This window comes from Rhamphochromis longiceps, linkage group LG10 (genome assembly GCF_057381845.1).
Source record: "Rhamphochromis longiceps isolate RC_006_pf linkage group LG10, R_longiceps_female_GT1.1, whole genome shotgun sequence".
Lineage (NCBI taxonomy): Eukaryota > Metazoa > Chordata > Actinopteri > Cichliformes > Cichlidae > Rhamphochromis > Rhamphochromis longiceps.
In genome coordinates this window covers 30,988,190-31,007,042 of record NC_140566.1, presented here as the reverse complement: position 1 = coordinate 31,007,042, position 18,853 = coordinate 30,988,190, and the positions used below count along the sequence as shown (strand labels likewise).

Here is an 18,853-nt window from a genome sequence, read left to right as displayed (position 1 = left end):
GTCTGCTTGACGTTTATTCAGCTGTGTAAAAACTATAACTTTAATCTCAGCCAAACCGATTTACTCAGGAACAAATAAAATACTAAAAAAAGCCAAACAATAACATTTTTAAGTTATCTATGTGACTTATATATGTTCAACCTGAGTAGCGAAGGACGGCGGTGGGTTTGAAAACGATTTGCCGGGAGTCCGGTGTTCTCACGGCTCTAGTGAGCCTAGCCCCCGGCTAGCTATCGAGCTAGTGGGCAACAGACGTCTCCGAAAACGTCGAAGCGCTTTTGAAAATATGTGGTGTCTTGATAACCTGAGCAGATATTTGAGGTTTACACAGCTACATTCTCGCCTGAAAATATGTTAAACGTTTATTTACTGACCCAGAAAGAATAATAAGTAATATTAAAACGAACTAGCTGCCGCCATTGTCGGAAACTGAGCAGGGCTGCGCTATGATTTCTGGGACAGAGCTTCTTCTTCTTCTTCGGGGTTTAACGGCAGCTGGCATTCTTGTACATGCAGTGCTGCCATCTTCTGTTTCAGTCCGTTGTTACATTCTTAAATCCTACTACTTATTCCTGCGTCTTTTGGGATCTTACAAAGCTTCAAACGATGCGTCGACTATTAAATTAGTCGTCGATGATTTTGATAGTCAACGTAATCGTGACTAGTCGACTAATCGTGGCAGTCCTAGTCCAGGATGATTTTTAAGAATAAGAATAAGAACAACTTTATTTATCCCGAGGGAAATTATTTTGTCATGTACATGCTCAAAGCAGCAGGAGAGACAGGAACAGATGAATAAGATATATGATATACAATATATACAATAAGAATAGTAGTGTACAGTAATATACAGTAGGAATAGTAGGAGTATTTTGGACCTTAGTACAATTGGTCCGTAGATGGTTAAGACAAAGAGTCAGTGTAGCCTTACTTTAAAGAAATCTCCACATTTTCCTGTTACTTTGAGCAAGCTGGGCACAGCTTGGGCACAGTCCAAGGACAACCCCTTTCTGGTGGGCGGCGTAGTTTCTTTACCTTCAGGAAAAACCCCTGTTATGTTAAATAAACTGCATGACTGTTGCTTATACTAACAACGATCGTAAGCCTCTTTTTGCAGGCTTAGAGTATAATTGAGCTTTTGTAAAAGTGACTGTCTGGATGAAATCATAGTGAATAGTCCCCGCATGCCTGCAAAGTTCACCTCATTCTCCATCAACAGCTGGATTTGCAATAAATAATCTTGGCTTTCCTTTTCTTTCGGGATCATAATAGACTCATTGATTTTGAGCATTGCTTTATTTATGAAAGCCGTTCCATGTTGAACTCTTCAATAGTCACTGAGAATCATAACAGCACTGTGACATTATGCTTGAGCTTCCTCTCGCAAAGCAATTGACATGGCATTATCCCGAGCCTCTGCTTATCCCCACCATTTGTCCCTCTCTCTCTGCTTCCTTTGCCTTTTAAATATGCGAGGGAAAGAGGCCATCTATTTCCAGGCCATAATAATTTAGGAGGGAGGGAGGGGGTAATGTTTGCTGTGGCCTCAGGGGATGCAGATTTAGATGGCCAATAGACTTGGCACGTTCAAACTGGTGCAGCTGAACCCCACCACACCCACCCTCCTCTTCCTCCCTCTGCCTCTTGTCTGTCTCTCTGCCTCTGTGTCCTCTCTCTCTATTGAGTCAGTGGTTTGGGCTTGCCAGAGGCTAGTATAATGGTTCCCAGTGTCTGGAGAGATTAAAGGCCAGAGCTGCATTGTTCAAATGCCCCGAGATTAGTTTCCAAGGAGACGGGTTTCAGTTGCCATGAGAACATAGTGCCTGGCTTTAGCCGAGCAGCTTTTCTTTAACACTTCCTGTCTGTTTGCAGCTTTGCTTTTTTTGTTTACATGGCCCGTTTTTTCTATGCCTTCCTTCCTTGATTTAGCTACTCATACGATACGATGCTGATGCAGTTATTTTGGAAACATAAGGACTCATTTTAATAATCTGTAACCAGTACCTCTTTTTTTTTAACACCCAAGATCTGTTAAGGAGAAAAGTTTAAGGTCCCAGTGACAGAGTGTATGGTTGTACGCAGCGTTGTGGTATTTTCAATCAGGAATTAAACAGGAACTGGCCTGTGAGTTATGACACCCGAAATGTATCTGCTTTTTTCACATAATAGGTTTTCTACTTCTAATAATTTAATTACAGTGAACCGTGGCTCATATGAAAAACATTTTAAATAATACAAATATCCACAAATTACGTGTTTGGTTTAACAGAGGATGAAAAAATGTCTTGACAGTGATAACTTCATTGTAATTTTCTTGCATTCAGCTGAAACGTATGCAGAATTAATTTCTTGCACTCAGAATCAGAATCAGAAAGGGGTTTATTGCCAAATGTTGAGCAGGTTTACAACATTAGGAAATTGCTGCGGTGCTTCAGTGCAAACGTAGTGTCATAAATAGCACTTAAATAGACATGAAAAAATAAAAGTAGGGATAAGAGTTAAAAGTGCTACGTAAAAAGATATGTGCATGAGCTATACATGAGATATATACATGAGAATAAGAATTAAGAGTGCTACGTAGAAAGATATATACATGAGTGCAGGTGGTGATCAGTGCCAAACATGGAATGATGCAGTGACACAGCGTAGGGTCATGTGTTAGTGGTGGGAACAGTCATATGGTTATTGTTCATGTGTCCAACAGCAGAGGGGAAGAAACTGTTCTTATGGCGAGAGGTTCTGGTGCGAATGGACCGGAGCCTCCTGCCTGAGGGGAGCAGGTCAAACAGACTGTGTCCAGGGTGAGAAGGGTCAACTGAGATCCGAGCTGCACGCCGCAATGTCCTGGAGGTGTACAGGTCCTGCAGAGATGGGAGTCTGCAGCCAATCACCTTCTCAGCAGAGCGCACAACACGCTGCAGTCTCTGTTTGTCCCTGATAGTGGCTCCAGCGTACCACACGGTGATGGAGGAGGTGAGGATGGACTCGATGATTGCGGTGTAGAACTGCATCATCGTCCGTGTTGGCAGGTTGAATTTCTTCAGCTGCCTCAGGAAGTACATCCTCTGCTGGGCTTTCTTAATGACGGAGGTGATGGTGGGCTCCCACTTCAGGTCCTGGGTGATGGTGGTACCCAGGAAGCGGAATGAGTCCACAGAGGTGATGGGGGTGTCAGTCAGGATGATGGGGGGGAGTGGGGCTGTGTGCTTCCTGAAGTCCACAATAATCTCCACTGTCTTCTGGGCATTCAGCACCAGGTTGTTGTGGCTGCACCAGGACACCAGACGTTCAACCTCCCTCCTGTAGGCAGACTCATCCCCGTCAGAGATGAGCCCAATAACGGTGGTGTCATCTGCAAACTTGATTAGCTTGACAGACTGGTGGGTGGAGGTGCAGCAGTTGGTGTACAGGGAGAAGAGCAGAGGAGAAAGAACACAGCCCTGAGGGGAGCCGGTGCTGATGGTCCGGGAGTCCGAAACATTCTTTCCCAGCCTCACATGCTGCTTCCTGTCCGTCAGGAAGTCAGTGATCCACCGGCAGATGGGATCAGGCACATTCATCTGGGAAAGCTTGCCTTGGAGATGGTCTGGAAGGATGGTGTTGAAGGCAGAGCTGAAGTCCACAAACAGGATCCTGGCGTAGGTTCCTGGGGAGTCCAGATGCTGCAGGATGAAGTGTAGGGCCATGTTGATGGCGTCGTCTACAGACCTGTTGGCTCTATATGCAAACTGCAGGGGGTCCAGGAGGGGGGCCGTGAGGGTCCTGAGATGGGAGAGAACTAGGCGCTCAAAAGACTTCATGACCACAGATGTCAGAGCCACGGGTCTGTAGTCATTTAGTCCAGTGATCCTAGGTTTCTTGGGGACAGGGATTATGGTGGAGGACTTGAAGCAGGCAGGCACATGACATGCCTGCAGTGAGGAGTTGAAAATGCCAGAAAACACTGGGGCCAGCTCGTTTGCACAGTGTCTGAGGGTGGCAGGAGACACACCGTCTGGGCCGGGAGCTTTCCGAGCATTCAGACTCTTAAACTGCTTCCTCACACCTGCTTCATGAATATGAAGAGTTGTGGTGGGAGGAGGTGGTGTGAAATCCTCTTTTGTGTGGGGTGAGGAGGGGGGTGTTGTAGGTGAACAGTTTGAAGGTGGTGATGGCTCTATGGAGGGGGGAGAGGTGGGGGAATTAGTGTCCAAAGTGCCTCTATTGTTGGGGCCGTTGGAGGTGTGAAGGCTGCCTGATGGCTCGTCAAAACGGCAGTAGAAGTCGTTAAGGGTGTTGGCCAAGAGCAAGTCATCAGTGGAGTGGGGGGTTTTAGGCTTGTAGTTTTAGATTAGATTAGACTAGATTAGATAGAACTTTATTAATCCCTCGGGTGGGTTCCTCTGGGAAATTCGATTTCCAAAAAAGCACAGCACCGACAGAAGTTACAGAGTTATACACACACACACACACACACACACACACACACACATATATATATATAAATACAGAGACAATATAAATAAAATATACGAAGGGGATAAATAGAATAAATAGGAATAAAAATAAAAATACAAGTGAATTGCACATTTCAAGTATTGAGTCTATTGCACCGTTGACTATTTACAAAAGTATTGCACAAAAGGTATTGCACAGTGAGGTGAAGAGGCACTACAGCTTAGTTGTTCCCCCCTCCTTTGTCCTCCTGTTTCCCCTCCCTCTCCCCTCCAGAGAGGAGTTAAACAGTCTGATGGCGTGTGAGACAAAGGAGTTTTTAAGTCTGTTAGTTCTTGTCTTTGGGAGAAGCAACCTGTCACTGAACAGACTCTTCTGATTGTTTATGGCCGTGTGCAGAGGATGCCCAGCATTGTTCATAATGTCCAGCAGTTTCTTTAATGTCCTTTTCTCTGCCACTGTCACCAGAGTGTCCAGCTTCATGCCGACCACAGAGCTAGCCCTCCTGATCAGTTTCTCCAGCCTGGATGAGTCCTTCTTTGCTGTGCTGCTCCCCCAGCACACCACAGCATAGAAAAGTACTCCAGCACACCACAGCATAGAAAAGTACTCCAGCAACCACCGACTGGTAAAACATCCTCAGGAGCTTCCTGCAGATGTTAAAAGACCTCAGCCTCCTGAGGAAGTACAGTCGGCTTTGGGCTTTTTTATACAGGTGCTCTGTGTTGCATGACCAGTTCAGTTTATTGTCCACCCACAGCCCGAGGTACTTGTACTTGTTGACCACCTCCACCTCCTCCCCCTCTATCTGAACCGGCAGTGGACCTTCTCTGGACCTCCCGAAGTCCACAACCAGTTCCTTAGTCTTTGAGGTGTTGAGTTGCAGGTGGTTTGTGTGACTCCATGCGACAAAGTTCCTCACCAGACTTCTGTACTCCTCTTCCTGATCATCCCAGATACACCCCATGATGGCTGTGTCGTCTGCAAACTTCTGAATGTGGCATAATTCAGAGTTGTAGCAGAAGTCAGAGGTGTACAGGGTGAAGAGAAGAGGGGACAGCACAGTTCCCTGTGGTGCTCCTGTGCTGCTGACCACAGTGTCAGACGTGATGTCCTTCAGCCTGACGTACTGTGGTCTGTCGGTGAGGTAGTCGGAGATCCAAGCCACCAGGCAGGGGTCCACCTCCATCCTGTTCAGTTTTTCTTGAAGCATACAGGGCCGGATGGTATTAAAGGCACTGGAAAAGTCAAGAAACAGGATCCTGACCGTGCCTTTTCCCCCATCCAGGTGTGAGTGGGCTCTGTGTAGGAGGTACAGGATGGCATCCTCCACTCCGACACCCACCTTGTATGCAAACTGTAGTGGGTCCTGGGCATGTTGTACCTGTGGTCGGAGGAGGTTGAGGAAGAGCCGCTCTAGAGTCTTCATAAGATGTGACGTCAGTGCCACCGGTCGGAAGTCATTCAGCTCATTGGGCCGGTTCTTTTTGGGGACCGGCACGATGCAGGATGTCTTCCATAGGGCGGGCACTCTCCCCAGTCGCAGTTTGTGATATTCCTAAAACCTTTCCACACAGAGGCTGAGTCATTCTCTGAGATCTGCTGCTGCATCTTCTCAGAGTGCTGATGTTTAGCAATGTCCACTTCTTTAGTGAACCTGTACTTGGCCTCTCTGTAGCAGTCCCTGTCTCCGCTTCTGAACGCCTTTCTCTTTTCCAGCCACAGCTTTTTGAGTTTAGGAGTAAACCAGGGTTTGTCATTGTTATAACTCACCCTGGTGCGTGATGGCACAATGCTGTCCTCACAGAAGTGGATATAGGAGGTGACAGTGTCCGTAAACTCGTCCAAGCTGTTAGAAGCAGCCTTCATTGTGTCCCAGTCTCCAAACACGTGCGAAGCTCCTCCACAGCCTCGTTGCTCCACAGTTTTTTAGTCCTCACGACAGGTTTGGAGAGCTTCAGCCTCTGTCTGTACGCGGGGATTAGGTATATCAACTCATATCAAGGCAAGGCAAGGCAAGGCAAGGCAAGTTTATTTGTATAGCACAATTCAACAACAAGGTGATTCAAAGTGCTTTACAGAGACATTAGAAACAAGAACAAATAAAAAGCATGATTTAAAATTGATTAAAACAAGCAAATAAACTAACTAACTAATTAACAAACAAACAAACAAACAAACAAACAACAGTATATAAAATCAAAACAGATAAAATCAGAACAGTAGATAAAATCAGTAGTTAAATGTAAGTTTTGAAATTTAAGCTTAAAGTGTGGATTTGGTGCTTTATTCAAATGCAGCTGAGAACAGGTGAGTCTTCAACCTGGATTTAAATAAAATGAGTGTTTCAGCTGATCTGAGGCTTTCTGGGAGTTTGTTCCAGATATAAGGAGCATAAAAGCTGAATGCAGCTTCTCCGTGTCTGGTTCTGACTCTGGGAACTGATAAAAGACCGGATCCAGATGACCTGAGGGATCTGGATGGTTCATACTGGGTCAGGAGGTCATTGATGTATTTTGGTCCTAAACCATTCAGAGCTTTATAGGCCAGCATCAGAACTTTAAAGTCTATCCTCTGACGGACAGGCAACTCATATCATACTCATATCAACATGCAGCAGACTCTCATTGTAACGTCTTCTGGAGTTCATGAGGTTAAGAATTGAGGCTGTACTCACTATGCTGTATTAACGGAATGGATTGAATGGATTTGATTGATATCGGTGCCACTGTCAGTTCAGTTTGTGGGTTTGAGTCTTTCTCAGTTCACTTACTCTGGTCTCTTTTTTAAAAAGAGTAGTCCTAAACAGGTTTTTCAATGTCAGCACGACTGTTTTTTTTTAAGTCTCTGTGCCTAAACACAATGTACAAACAAAAGATTTGCAGGTGACTCAGGTGTGCCAAAGCTCCCATGCTGTGAATTTACGTCATTATCTTGTAGTGCACATGAAACCAGTATTGAAAAGGATTTAATAAGCTTGGAGGCACTCAGTTGGACAATTTGGAAAATCTGTAACCAGGATAATTCTCCTGGCACTCATGTTCCACAGAGGATGAATCCCAATCCCCCCCTCTGAAGTTCATACTCCTTTAGTGAAGCTGAATTGTGCAAGTTGCATCTGGCAGATGGGAACGGTGGAGCAGCATGATGACTTTGGCATGGATCTACGATTGCTTCTTTGCTCTGTAGACCCCCCCCTGGGGCCCCTAAGAGAGGTGATATTAGAAAGAAAGTAGAGGGGTGGGTGGATGGGGCATGGAGAATGAGAACAAACAGGCGTGCATGGCAGGAATCCATTTATAGGCATATAACAGGAAAAGAAGCGTCTAAGTTGTGGTCCTGCTTCTATACATCAGTTAAAGCGGTTTCCAGTAAGTTTCTCTTCTGCTTTTTGTTTTGTGATAATGTTAGCATGCTGGCACATTAAAGATGGTAAATATATCTGCTCAGCAATCACTTTAAAAGTCCCAGTCCAGCCTAATGAGGCCTGTAGACTCGTATTTGTGTGAAACAGGTGAAGGAAACCCTCCTTCCCTTCTGAATTAATTATTCACCTTTCAGAGCTCAGCGTTCTGAATAAAAGCTTATATTTGCTTAAAGTCAAACCACATGATGTCAGCAGAACCTGCTTTGAATGCAGGTCACTGCAGCATGTGTACAGGAATGCATCCTCAGACACATGCAGGGTTTGTCTGTGTCGCTCTGTGGCTGCCTGTCTAAACTGTGTTCATCCGGTCCCCGCAGAGGCATGGCTCAGATCAGGAAGCTGGCATGCGACGGCATCAGGACGAACTCCCGCGGCGAGCCACAGGTCCCGCTGGTGTCAGCCAGACAGGAGATCCTCACCAGCCTGGTGTCTGCCCTCGACTCAGTGGTACGTTCATAATCAAGGGTCATACAGCGTTATTTCCTGTTGGAGATTTTGACATGTGGGGCCAAAATGACATTTTTTTCCTAAACATTTCATGAAATCCACCTTAAAAGTGTTACTATAGTTTTTACTTTTTCTGTTTATGTGAGCATGCATTGAATATAAGGGAGGAATAGTGTATTTTGCTTAATTCCAAGAAAATAAGGACGCAGTTCTTCTAGTAATATCAAGATTGTTAATAATTTTTGTTAACGTGTTTCAAGTAAAAGCCAGTAAATGATTCCTATATGGAGGAAGTCTTGCTCCATACTAAGAAATGCAAGCTTATGAGAAACAGCAAAGTCATTGTCTCTGCAAATTAAATAACTTCATTGGTCTAATTTAACTGTGTATATAGTTTGGGGGAGGGGGGGGGGGGGTGTCACCAGGCGTGTTGTCCACTTACAGAAGTCCTGCGTTTATTCCTGGATTCATTTTGGCTAATAAATAAACCGCCATGCGTTGACTCTTACAGTTTTGATCAGAAGTAGTCATACACTTTTAAACTCTAAATTCGACAACTTCATGGTCAACTGAAATTTGCAGCTGCAAACCTGGACGAGCCAAATCCCCTCTGGAGAAGTTTTATGGTTATACGAGACAATAATTTAGCTATTTAGTTGCAGTACAAGAGTTATAGTTGGAGGACCAAAGGTTAGGCTTTCAAACTTAAGGAAGGTCGGTGTCAAGTATGGAGGTGGTAGAATCATGCTCTGGGGCTGTTTTGCTGCCAGTGGTAGTGGATGGAATAATGAATAATGAATGAATGAGGCAGAGTGCTTCCAAATTCTATAACCTAACCTCAAATCAACAGCCAGATGGTTAAAACTTGGACACAACTGGGTGTTCCAACAGGACAATGATCCCAAACACGCACTGAAGCTGGCTTAATATTCGGCTTTTGAAATGGGCTTCCCAAAGGCCCGACCTCAACCTTATTTCAAATTAGAAGAGTATGCTTAAAAGCCATTCATGTGCCAGGAACCTGACCCGGTCAAATATCCAGCCAGAATTATGCCAGAAGCTTACTGACTGGAACCAAAAGCATCTGGTCAAAGTACAACTTGTAAGGACGTGTGTTTGTGTAATTTGAGCCTCTATGTGTCCTTTAAACCACATGTGGATTAGAGAAAATCTAAAAAAGGAAACAACTCAGTTCTTGTTTTTGAATGTCATTAGAGATGCATGTTGTACAATTATTGTACTCTGAATAAAGAACAGTTCAAGGAAACCCTTAAAAGCCAAAAATTACAAAGATTCATGCCCAACATGGAAGTGTACGTGAAGTTCTTCACCACAACTGGAAGTCGTCACTGACATTTTCATTTTGTTTGCTTAAGCCATCAGTTTACAAAGTGTTTCGGTCCTTTGTAAACCTAAAAGCTTCCTTGTTTTGCAGTGCATGGCGATGTCTAAACTAAACGCCGAGGTGGCGTGCGTCACCGTGCACGAGGACAGCGTGATCGCCGTCGGCACAGAAAAGGGGAGAGTGTTCCTCAACTCCAGGAGGGAAATCCAAACAGACTTCTACAAGTTTTGCCGTAAGCACCGCTCTGAACATCGTTTCCCATAATTCATTCAGTCTTAGTAGAACATCGATCACTCTCATTACAGCCGCAGCTGTGAGGTCGTTACTTAAAATACGCTTGTGTCACTTGTGTCCCCGAAGAAATCTTCGTTTTGTGCTTGCACAGATGCAGATTATCTGAGCTTTAATAATCACGGCAGCTTACCTCAACATCAAATGATGTCGCCATGAAATAAATCACCAAAGCAGATGCAGAGCCACATTTCCCCCCCTTTTTATCCCAAATAACAATACATCAGCAAAGTGTCTCATCATATCTTATTTAGCAAAGCCATTTGATGAATTATGTTTACAAATTTACTGACAGTACTTTATAGCACTCCTTTTAAAAACCCACCGTGCATTTGTAGGAGGAGGAGATAAATTAATATTCCATTTTTCTATTAGAACTGAGCAAAGTAATGGAGCGGACAAACACTTTCATAACAGTTCTGACTCACACCACAGGTTGTTTACAACAGCAATTTGGCCAGTAAACGATACTTTGTTTGTTTTGTTTTTTTGCTATAATTTATCACTTCCTTTTGTGCCGATGCTACAAATAATGTTTTTTAAAAATCCAACTTTTCACTTAGCCAGCACAAGATTCATGTGACTCAAGAGACCCTAACCCACAGACATATATTATTGTCATATTTTTTGGCTGGAAGACCAATATTATCTTGGTTTTTTGTTATATTTGGTTTTTTGTGTATATTTATTGTTGATTTTGTGTCTCTTCGCGTCTCTTACTCCTTCCTTTTACTCTCATTTCCATTAGCTATGCTAGCATCCAAGGTTGTAAGTTGAATATATTTTAGAAGTTGGCATTGGTCCATTTAGCCCCCTTTGTTCACCTTACTTGAGAGGTAAGGTGAAGCAACAGATAATACACTCAGTTCGCAGTATATCCTCCCCCGTAACCATGGACAGTTTAAAAGATGGACGTAGAGTCCAGGTCTGAAAAGTCAAGCAGTGGACAGCTGCCTTTGGCTGAGCCACGTTCTGTGGAAGGTTTCTTCCTATTGAAAAGCAGTTTTTCCTTCTCACTGTCGCCCACTGCTCATATTGTATGATTGTTGGGGGTTTCTCTTTATTAATGTAGGGTCTTTACCTGACAACATAAAGCACCTCGAGGTGATTTGTGTTGTGATTTGGCACATACTGAATATTAAACTGAATATTTGAATGCTTTCATGGTCAGATCTATCCCTGTCTTGTCAAGATGGCGACTGCTAAAAACGCTACAGGCTTCGCAACAGGACATCAGAGCCCACTGGGTGATGTCACGCTAGCCCCGTCCTTCTTTTATACTGTCTATGCCCGTAACACCAGTTCATCAAGTTTAATTTTCATCAGGCATCTGTTACTGAGAACATTGGCTCAACTTTGCTTTGATTTATTTAAGACTCAAACTGAACGGCTTAATGTTCCCCGCTTTATTGGAGATTATTTTCATTCATCTAGGCACATTGTTGGAAAAACAAGTCATTCGTTTTATATGACACTATTTTTCAAAAGGTGACATAGTCATTAGTTTTAGGAACCAGACTCTCAGTCATTTGTTTTTTGTTTTGTTTTGTTTTTAACCTTCAAAGACAAATGAATGACTTTGTTGGGGTAAAGAGTTTACTTAATCCTAAATCATACTGTAGCTCATTTGGACATTTTTAAAGTCATTTCTCTTTTATTTGGGGTCAGGGGTGCCATGCCTGCAAAATCTGACTGCAGCAAATTCCCATACCAAAGACCAGGAGGGCGATCTCAGCAAACTGAGTAAGGATGCTGAACATGGGAAACCGAGAGCTCCATCAGATGCCCAGTCCAACATCTTTGTTCTGAGGAAGATGGTGGAGGAGGTCTTCACTGTGCTCTACAGTGAGTAGTCCCTTTTTTAAACCAGATTTTTTCATAAAGCAGTGCCGAAGCAATCCATGTTTGGAGCATAGGGAGCCACTTTTATATAGTTTCTTGGAAGTCAGGTAGCAAAACTCAGTGCGTCATGCGGTATGCAGGTGAGGCTGTGGGAAAGAGCAGCCTGGTCCCTGTGCCTTATGAGTGGATCCAGAAGGACCCCGGCTGCGTGGTGGCTCATGGTTTGCCTGAGGGAGTCGCCCTGAAGAAGCCCTCTGAGTATGACACCAAGACACTGATGAAGATCCTGGAGCAGAGCCATCGCATCCACTTCACCGTGAAAAGGTGAGTCTGCAAAGTGAGAGACTGTGAATGGTTGGATCGCATTCTGAAAGCAGTTGTTGCATTTCTGATAACTCCAATGTGAAGATGAACTTGTGTTAGTTGCCCTGATATGTTTTCTTGTGCAGTTTTTAATTGGAAGTGAACAGACTTTGGTGCATCCGTCGTAGATAGAGTTTTAAAAGATACAATTAATTTACGTGGAAATACTGGATGTATTTGTGTACAAACTTAGTAAATGGAGGTGCACGCATGTTGGAGTTTATAAAGAAGAATAAATATGGAGCTATAATCAGCTGCCTCACCAGTAAGTCTCCATGTCCACCGTGTCGGACTGTAGCGTGCAGTTGGTGCTCATTCTTCCAGCTCTACGTAGCGACATCAGCTTTGAATGATCCTCAAGCTGAGAGTGGCTCTACAGAGCAGAAGCACTATCATCACCAGCTCCACTCCAGTTGGTGTGGATGTCCGACCAAGGGACGAGAGACTGCTGAATATCATAAACAAGAACAGCAGCTTGACTGGCCTTCCTATAGCAATCAAACAGAATAAAAAATTAAATGGCTACAAAAAAGAAACATTTAAGGCGTGTTTTAGTCGTCTACCTTTAATCTACTTGGTCAGCTGCTTCTAAAAAATGATATTTTAATGTGTTTCATTGCTTTTCATGGGTGACAAAATGTTGCACATAGCACAAATACGGCTCTAATTGTCGCTATGCTTGTGTAGGTGGATAAAGTCCAGCTGAAATATGTTCTAAATAAAGTTAAATGTACACAGATTTTTGTCATTTGGAGAGATGCATGTAAACTACAACATGTGCTTATCCAAAAACAGCTATGCTGTTTTGTCCTTAGCCTTAGATGTGGTGCAGATGTTCTGCTTTTGGTTTCAGCCACATAAATAATTAACGATAGCAGGCACATAATTGTTAGCAGTGTCTGAAATATATTAGAGACGCGCCTTTCAAGTAGACAGAATATTGAATTTGGTGGTGGTGGCTGTTCGGCCAGTCTTTAAAGACTGCTCTCAACCCAAAACTGCTCTCAAATGACTGTGCATAGTTGTGGCAGACTTGTGAGCTTTACAAGTGCAGTTTGTACATATTATTTAGAGGAGATCCACACAGTCCTGACCGCTGCAGTCGTCTTTAGCTTTGCATGTTTCTCCTGTTTGCATGTTTTTCTCATGTTTTGCCAGCTAATACTTTGTAGTGCATACTTCTGTTTTTGCTGTTTTGTCGTGGTCCACTAACAGCAGTAGTAGCGTGTTACATCCTACCAGACATCTAGTTGCATAAACTGTTCATGTTTCACTAAAACAGCTGTCAGCGCTTGCTCCCCAGTGAACAGCTTATATTGCAAATGCTGTATAGTGAGTGGGTAAACAAGTGGACTGTTTGAACACAGGCCCTGTAACTCCACAGAGGCTTAATCTGATGCCGTTTTTCCCTGAATTCACTGCTTAGCACATATTTATGTGGCATGAAAGCAATGATTTGTGCCCCTGCCCTGTTAGTGGGCGTGTTGAACTGTGTAGCCAGCTCTACAGTAATCTCCGCTGAGCTGGATACCTGTCCCCATGACAACAGTTGCTCTGTAGCACTCTGTAACAGGGTAGTATGAACTCTGAATATCAGCTAAAGTACTTGGCAAGAGTTCAGACTGAGAACAGTGCTGTATTACAATAATGAAAGTGGCTGTGTTATTAATCAAACACTGTATAATCCAAGAAATCCACTTTGAGTAATAGATCCATTAATTTAAAGGCTTAACAGACACCAAAACTCTGCACAGCATTTATTGCGCCACGAGAAAGGATTTTTTAAAAACTTGGAAAGTCAAAACGGCAGAAATGATTTCACTCGTGGTTTGTGAGTGTTTGTGGAAGAAGAAGCACTGGTGCTGGAGCAGGCCAGGATCAGCAGTCACAAGACTGAGGACCACATTCTTTTTTAGCTCAGTCTCATTTATTCATTAAGACTTTATTTGATCAAGCAGCTGCAAAAAATGATTTTATTAGGACGTATTAAAATTTGCAACATGACAGTTGTTTCAGACTCTGTTCTGTGTGTAATAAAGCTAACTGTCACATGTTTGCCCAAAACAAATTGGGGAATTTCCTCTCTCTACTGCTGTATAATGAAGCTGAATATGAACATGCAGCACTGTGAGACTGTGCAGAATTTAATTGGAGTTTTGGGCCTGTTTGAAAAGCAAAGGGCTGGAGGCAGCAAGTAAAGAGACCAAATGATGTTATTAAATGCCTATTATTTAATTCTTTTTGGTATCAAGGATGTTCTAACCAATCAGGCAGCAAATCATAACATAATAGTCTCATGTTTGTAGCCCTACAAGTTATTTCCCTTTTTGATTTTGTTGTTGTCTTTGTGAACAGGCAACCGGAAGATTTGTCTCGAGAAACCAAGTCTAGCACTGATGTCAATCACAACGCTTCCACTGCGGTCATGACGCAAAGCAGCCACGGCCCAGCGAAGACGACCGCGCAAGCAGTCACGTCGTCAAGTCCCGCCACTTCCAGCAACTCTGTTCTGTCAAACTTCCTGTACGGCATGCCCATGTCCTCCAAACCCCACCCAGACGGCAAGCTGGATTTCAAACCCATGTCTCTCCTCAACCTGGGCAAGGACAGGCTGGCCAACTGGACACCTGGGTCAGAGAAGAGCACATCTGTGAAAGACAGTGCTAACACTGGTAAGCTAACATACAACATGTGTAAAGGTGGATTTCAGCAATGGAATAGGGGCGAGGTGAGTTGTTATGTCAGAGTCTCGGGGTTAATAGTATATCCAGCTAGGGGGGACGTGTTGCTGGCCGTGCCTGCTAGTTGGAAGCAGCAACTGGAGATAGTGCTGGCTTCCAACCTACTGAACACAGCTGTTTTCTGGTCTTTGCATCACTAAAGAAAGCACCTATAGGTCTTTGTTTTCTTTTATGGACATTACCTCAAACAGTGCAGATGAGGAGGGCACAGAGTAAGAAAGGAAGAGACTGTGGTTCATTTACAAAAATAAAAGATGCCACATGCAGAATAAGCACTTTTCTTGCTTCTGAAATGGTGATTTATAGCCGTGTTTTTAACAGATGTTTATGATGTTTTGTGAAAGATGTCTGTGAAGCTGATTATTCATAGTTTAACAGTTAACTGTCCCCACCGACTTCTCTACATTCGGACCTTCGGCTGGTGCTGGCACTACTAACTAGGAGTGTAACAGTCCTCCTAAACCATTCAAAGAAAATCATTTTGCTGCAGCTCTGATCACTTGATCATAATTAGATCATAAACAAAAATCAGCTGCAGTATTGTGATGCATGTCCAGTTCACTTGTTACCTGATGAGCCACAGTCAACAAGCTGATTTGACACATGTGTGCCACACATTTAAGAATGGGATGAAGGGCTTCAAATTGCTCTTTATTACACATGCAGTGTTTGTAGGGAAATGTTTAACCACATTCATTAGATTGGGCCCAACTGTTTCATGCCCTTGTGTTTTCCCCCTTCCTTCTGAATGACCGTCACTAGTTACTATAAAACACCGAAAACTTGAATTCAAGAAGAGTAAGAGCTATTATATGAATGTAGTATAAAAGTAAGATCCACAGAGCATTCGTGATGATGATCCTAATGTTAACAATACACAGTAAAAGCTCTAGGTAAGTATTTTCTCCTGTGCCTCAGGTCTGAATAGAAGAGTTAGATCTGCAGTTAAAGACCATTGCCGTTTGGTATTTCACTCAAGCACTACTTTTCCTTGTTATACTCGCATCTTAGAGGAATCATTTCATTCATAGCCCTCGGTATTCAGTATGTTCACTTAGGTTTGAAATGTCAGTAGTTTTCTCATAAATGTAGACAAATATTACAAAACACAGTTTAGGTTTTACTCTCAGTCATGTTAGTCATGTGTGCAGGCAACATGTACACCCAAAAATTAAGACAGGTTCAAATATTGGTGACCTTGACTTCAAGGTCAAGGTCAGGTTTTCTGAGACTAATTTGAGAAAGATCTCACCATAAGTGTATCTATTAGGAGGCTGAGGGGTATCACTGGTTATGTGCATCTTGGCAGTGAATATAAGCATGACAAGTTAACATTTCTGCCTGAAATGTGTTTATTTTTGCATTTTTAGATGAGACCACAAGGCTACCTGGTGAGCAGGGTCAGAGCCCTACTGGCATCCACATCTCAAAGAGGCTACTCTTCTCCATCGTGCATGAAAAATCAGGTACGTTTGAATTACCGAGACGATATAGGCATTTGGCTTCATTTTAAATGGCTGTGGTAATTGCTAGTGCTGATGGGTTTGAGATTTCTTCATTGATGCTATTTTGTACTTGACAGCTAAACAGAAGGATTTAAAGCTCATGTGAAATATTTCAGCTATACACATAGTCACAATATTACCCTTATATTTCCTCTCATTAAGGCTTCAAATTTGGATAAAAGGCTGTCACTGCGCTTCCCTCATATTATATCACAACTAGTTCTTAGCATCAAAGCTCCTTTTTTTGTGGCTGCAGCGTAATAGCAGTAATGGGTTTTACAGATTCATCGGATGAGTTGATTAAAGAGCTTTTTCTTCCATTTTCCAGTTTCCTAACTTATTCTTAGCGATTATATAAATACATATAGACATGAGAACTGTACATTGTCCAGCACTGAACTGAAGATGTTTTTGAGGTCGTTAGGAAACCATGACGACGCCGTAGTTTATCAAACGGTGATCACAGATGTGTCATTTTCAGGCTTAAAGCTCAACTCAGATTTTATTTTATTAATAACGAGGTTCAAAGTCCTCTTAAAATTATTCCTGTTACACTATATGTCATGACAGGTTTGGATTTTACTTAAATCTACAACCATAGAGGAGACTTTGCATGCTGTTATTATTGTTCCTGCCGGGATTTGGAGGCTGATATGTACAGTAGCCAAGCACTGTTTACTGAACTGAGGCTGACCTGTGCGAAAACTTAAACAAGAAGGGCTAAGCTATTGAGAATAATCCTTTAAGAAGATTGCACTGATTTACCAAGTTGTTGCTGAGTAAATAGAAAAGATTAATTTCAGATCCTTAGCACTACAGTCAGATAAAACACTTTGAGAGGCTAAAGCTGCAGTAAACTTTGATGTAAGGACCGCATTTCCTTCTCTCTGTTTTCGTACAGAAAAATGGGACGCGTTCATTCGGGAAACAGAAGACATCAACACGCTGAGAGAGTGCGTTCAGATCTTGTTCAACAGCAGATACGGTGAGGAGGTCCTCTTACTACACAAATGGCTAAAAAAACAGCTCAACGTGAAGACGTGTGCAGCAATGATGCATTAAAAGCATGTAAGGATGCTCGCAAGCAAACCAGCTGCAGGATCCTCGTGCTGTCTTTAATAGAGAAAAGCTACCAAATGCAAAAGTTCACCATTTGGAATCAAGTCAAGAACTTTTTATCTGCGTGACTTGAGATGATGGATCAGCGTTGCCTGCCCTAGACAGACACACACACACACACACACACACACACACACACACACACACACACACACACACACACACACACACACACACACACACACACACACACACACACACACACAGAGAGAGAGATTTATTTGACAGAGAGCAGAGATACGAAGATGAACTTGTGTGTATTTGCATGGTTCATCAAGGCAGTTTAAGAATTAGTCATGTCACCTCCAGTCCAATGATCCGTGTTTCTGGATGCAAATTTCCCACCCTTATGGGATTTTTCATCAGTTTGCTCTCAAATGTACGGATTTGTGTCCATGTACACAAAAGGGTTGATTGATACTTTTTCTCTGCAGTTTTTTAATTTATCAGTGAGAGGATAATTATCATTGTCTCAATACAAGGAAGGATAATTATAGTTTAAATATAAGGACTCACAAATATCAGCAGATTCCTGGAAATTGCTGAAATTATTGGAATGGACGTGTGAGAATATACAAAGAAGTGGAAACACTGTAGGGAAAAAATGACCACGACAAAGAGAGGGAACCCAGGAGAAGCACGTCCTGAAGTTTTGTTTATTTCTTTTGTGGCTGGGTAACATCGGCCACGTATGTATGTTACGTCGTAAACTCTACAAAGATTCACCGCAGAAGTCTGAATCAACCGTGATGCTCCTGATGGTTCAGATATCAGATATTATGATGTATATTATAATCATAATTATATTACCTAGGGACTATGTAGCAACAATGTAGCTAACACGACGTCTTTTTAATATTTATGCAATTAAAAAAGCACATTTTTTACATTTCACAAGAATAACGTTTAGTTTATATCCACAAATCTTCTCTTATGCATGAAATATTATGACGCCACCAGGTTGCCTAGCAACCACCTAGATAGATATGGGCTAAAATCATTGTTTTTTCCACCTACAAGACCTAAAAAAAAGCATCACAACATCCCAATTATATCCACAAAAGCTGAATTTTACACCACATATTATAATTATATTATAGCGCTCATATTGCCTAGCAACCACCTAACAACAGGCTAAAGTAAGTGCCATTTTAACGAACAGGCCAAGAAATGCAAGCACTGGCAGGGACTAGTTGTTGCTTTGGTCATCTAGTCGTCTGCATACATGAATTAATGCTATTTAACTAATAGTGATGGCATTGGTTTAATGCATTAATGAGCTATAAAAAAATCCCCCTGATTGACGAGCTATTTGCGATCACTCTGATCATCAGCTGTG

At 42.7% G+C, this 18,853-nt stretch overlaps 1 protein-coding gene across 2 annotated transcripts in view; it reads left to right on the top strand.

Moving 5' to 3' along the window:
* Window positions 1–18,853, top strand: part of gtf2ird1 (GTF2I repeat domain containing 1) — a 43,992-nt gene that overhangs the window by 4,499 nt on the left and 20,640 nt on the right. For both annotated transcript variants that reach the window (XM_085421297.1, XM_085421296.1), the window contains exons 2-8: window positions 8,179–8,308; window positions 9,744–9,885; window positions 11,613–11,789; window positions 11,927–12,110; window positions 14,505–14,821; window positions 16,261–16,356; window positions 17,297–17,380. In XM_085421297.1, coding sequence (XP_085277423.1) covers window positions 8,183–8,308; window positions 9,744–9,885; window positions 11,613–11,789; window positions 11,927–12,110; window positions 14,505–14,821; window positions 16,261–16,356; window positions 17,297–17,380 — 1,126 coding nt within the window. In that variant the 5' untranslated portion in view covers window positions 8,179–8,182. The remainder of the gene's footprint in view (window positions 1–8,178; window positions 8,309–9,743; window positions 9,886–11,612; window positions 11,790–11,926; window positions 12,111–14,504; window positions 14,822–16,260; window positions 16,357–17,296; window positions 17,381–18,853) is intronic.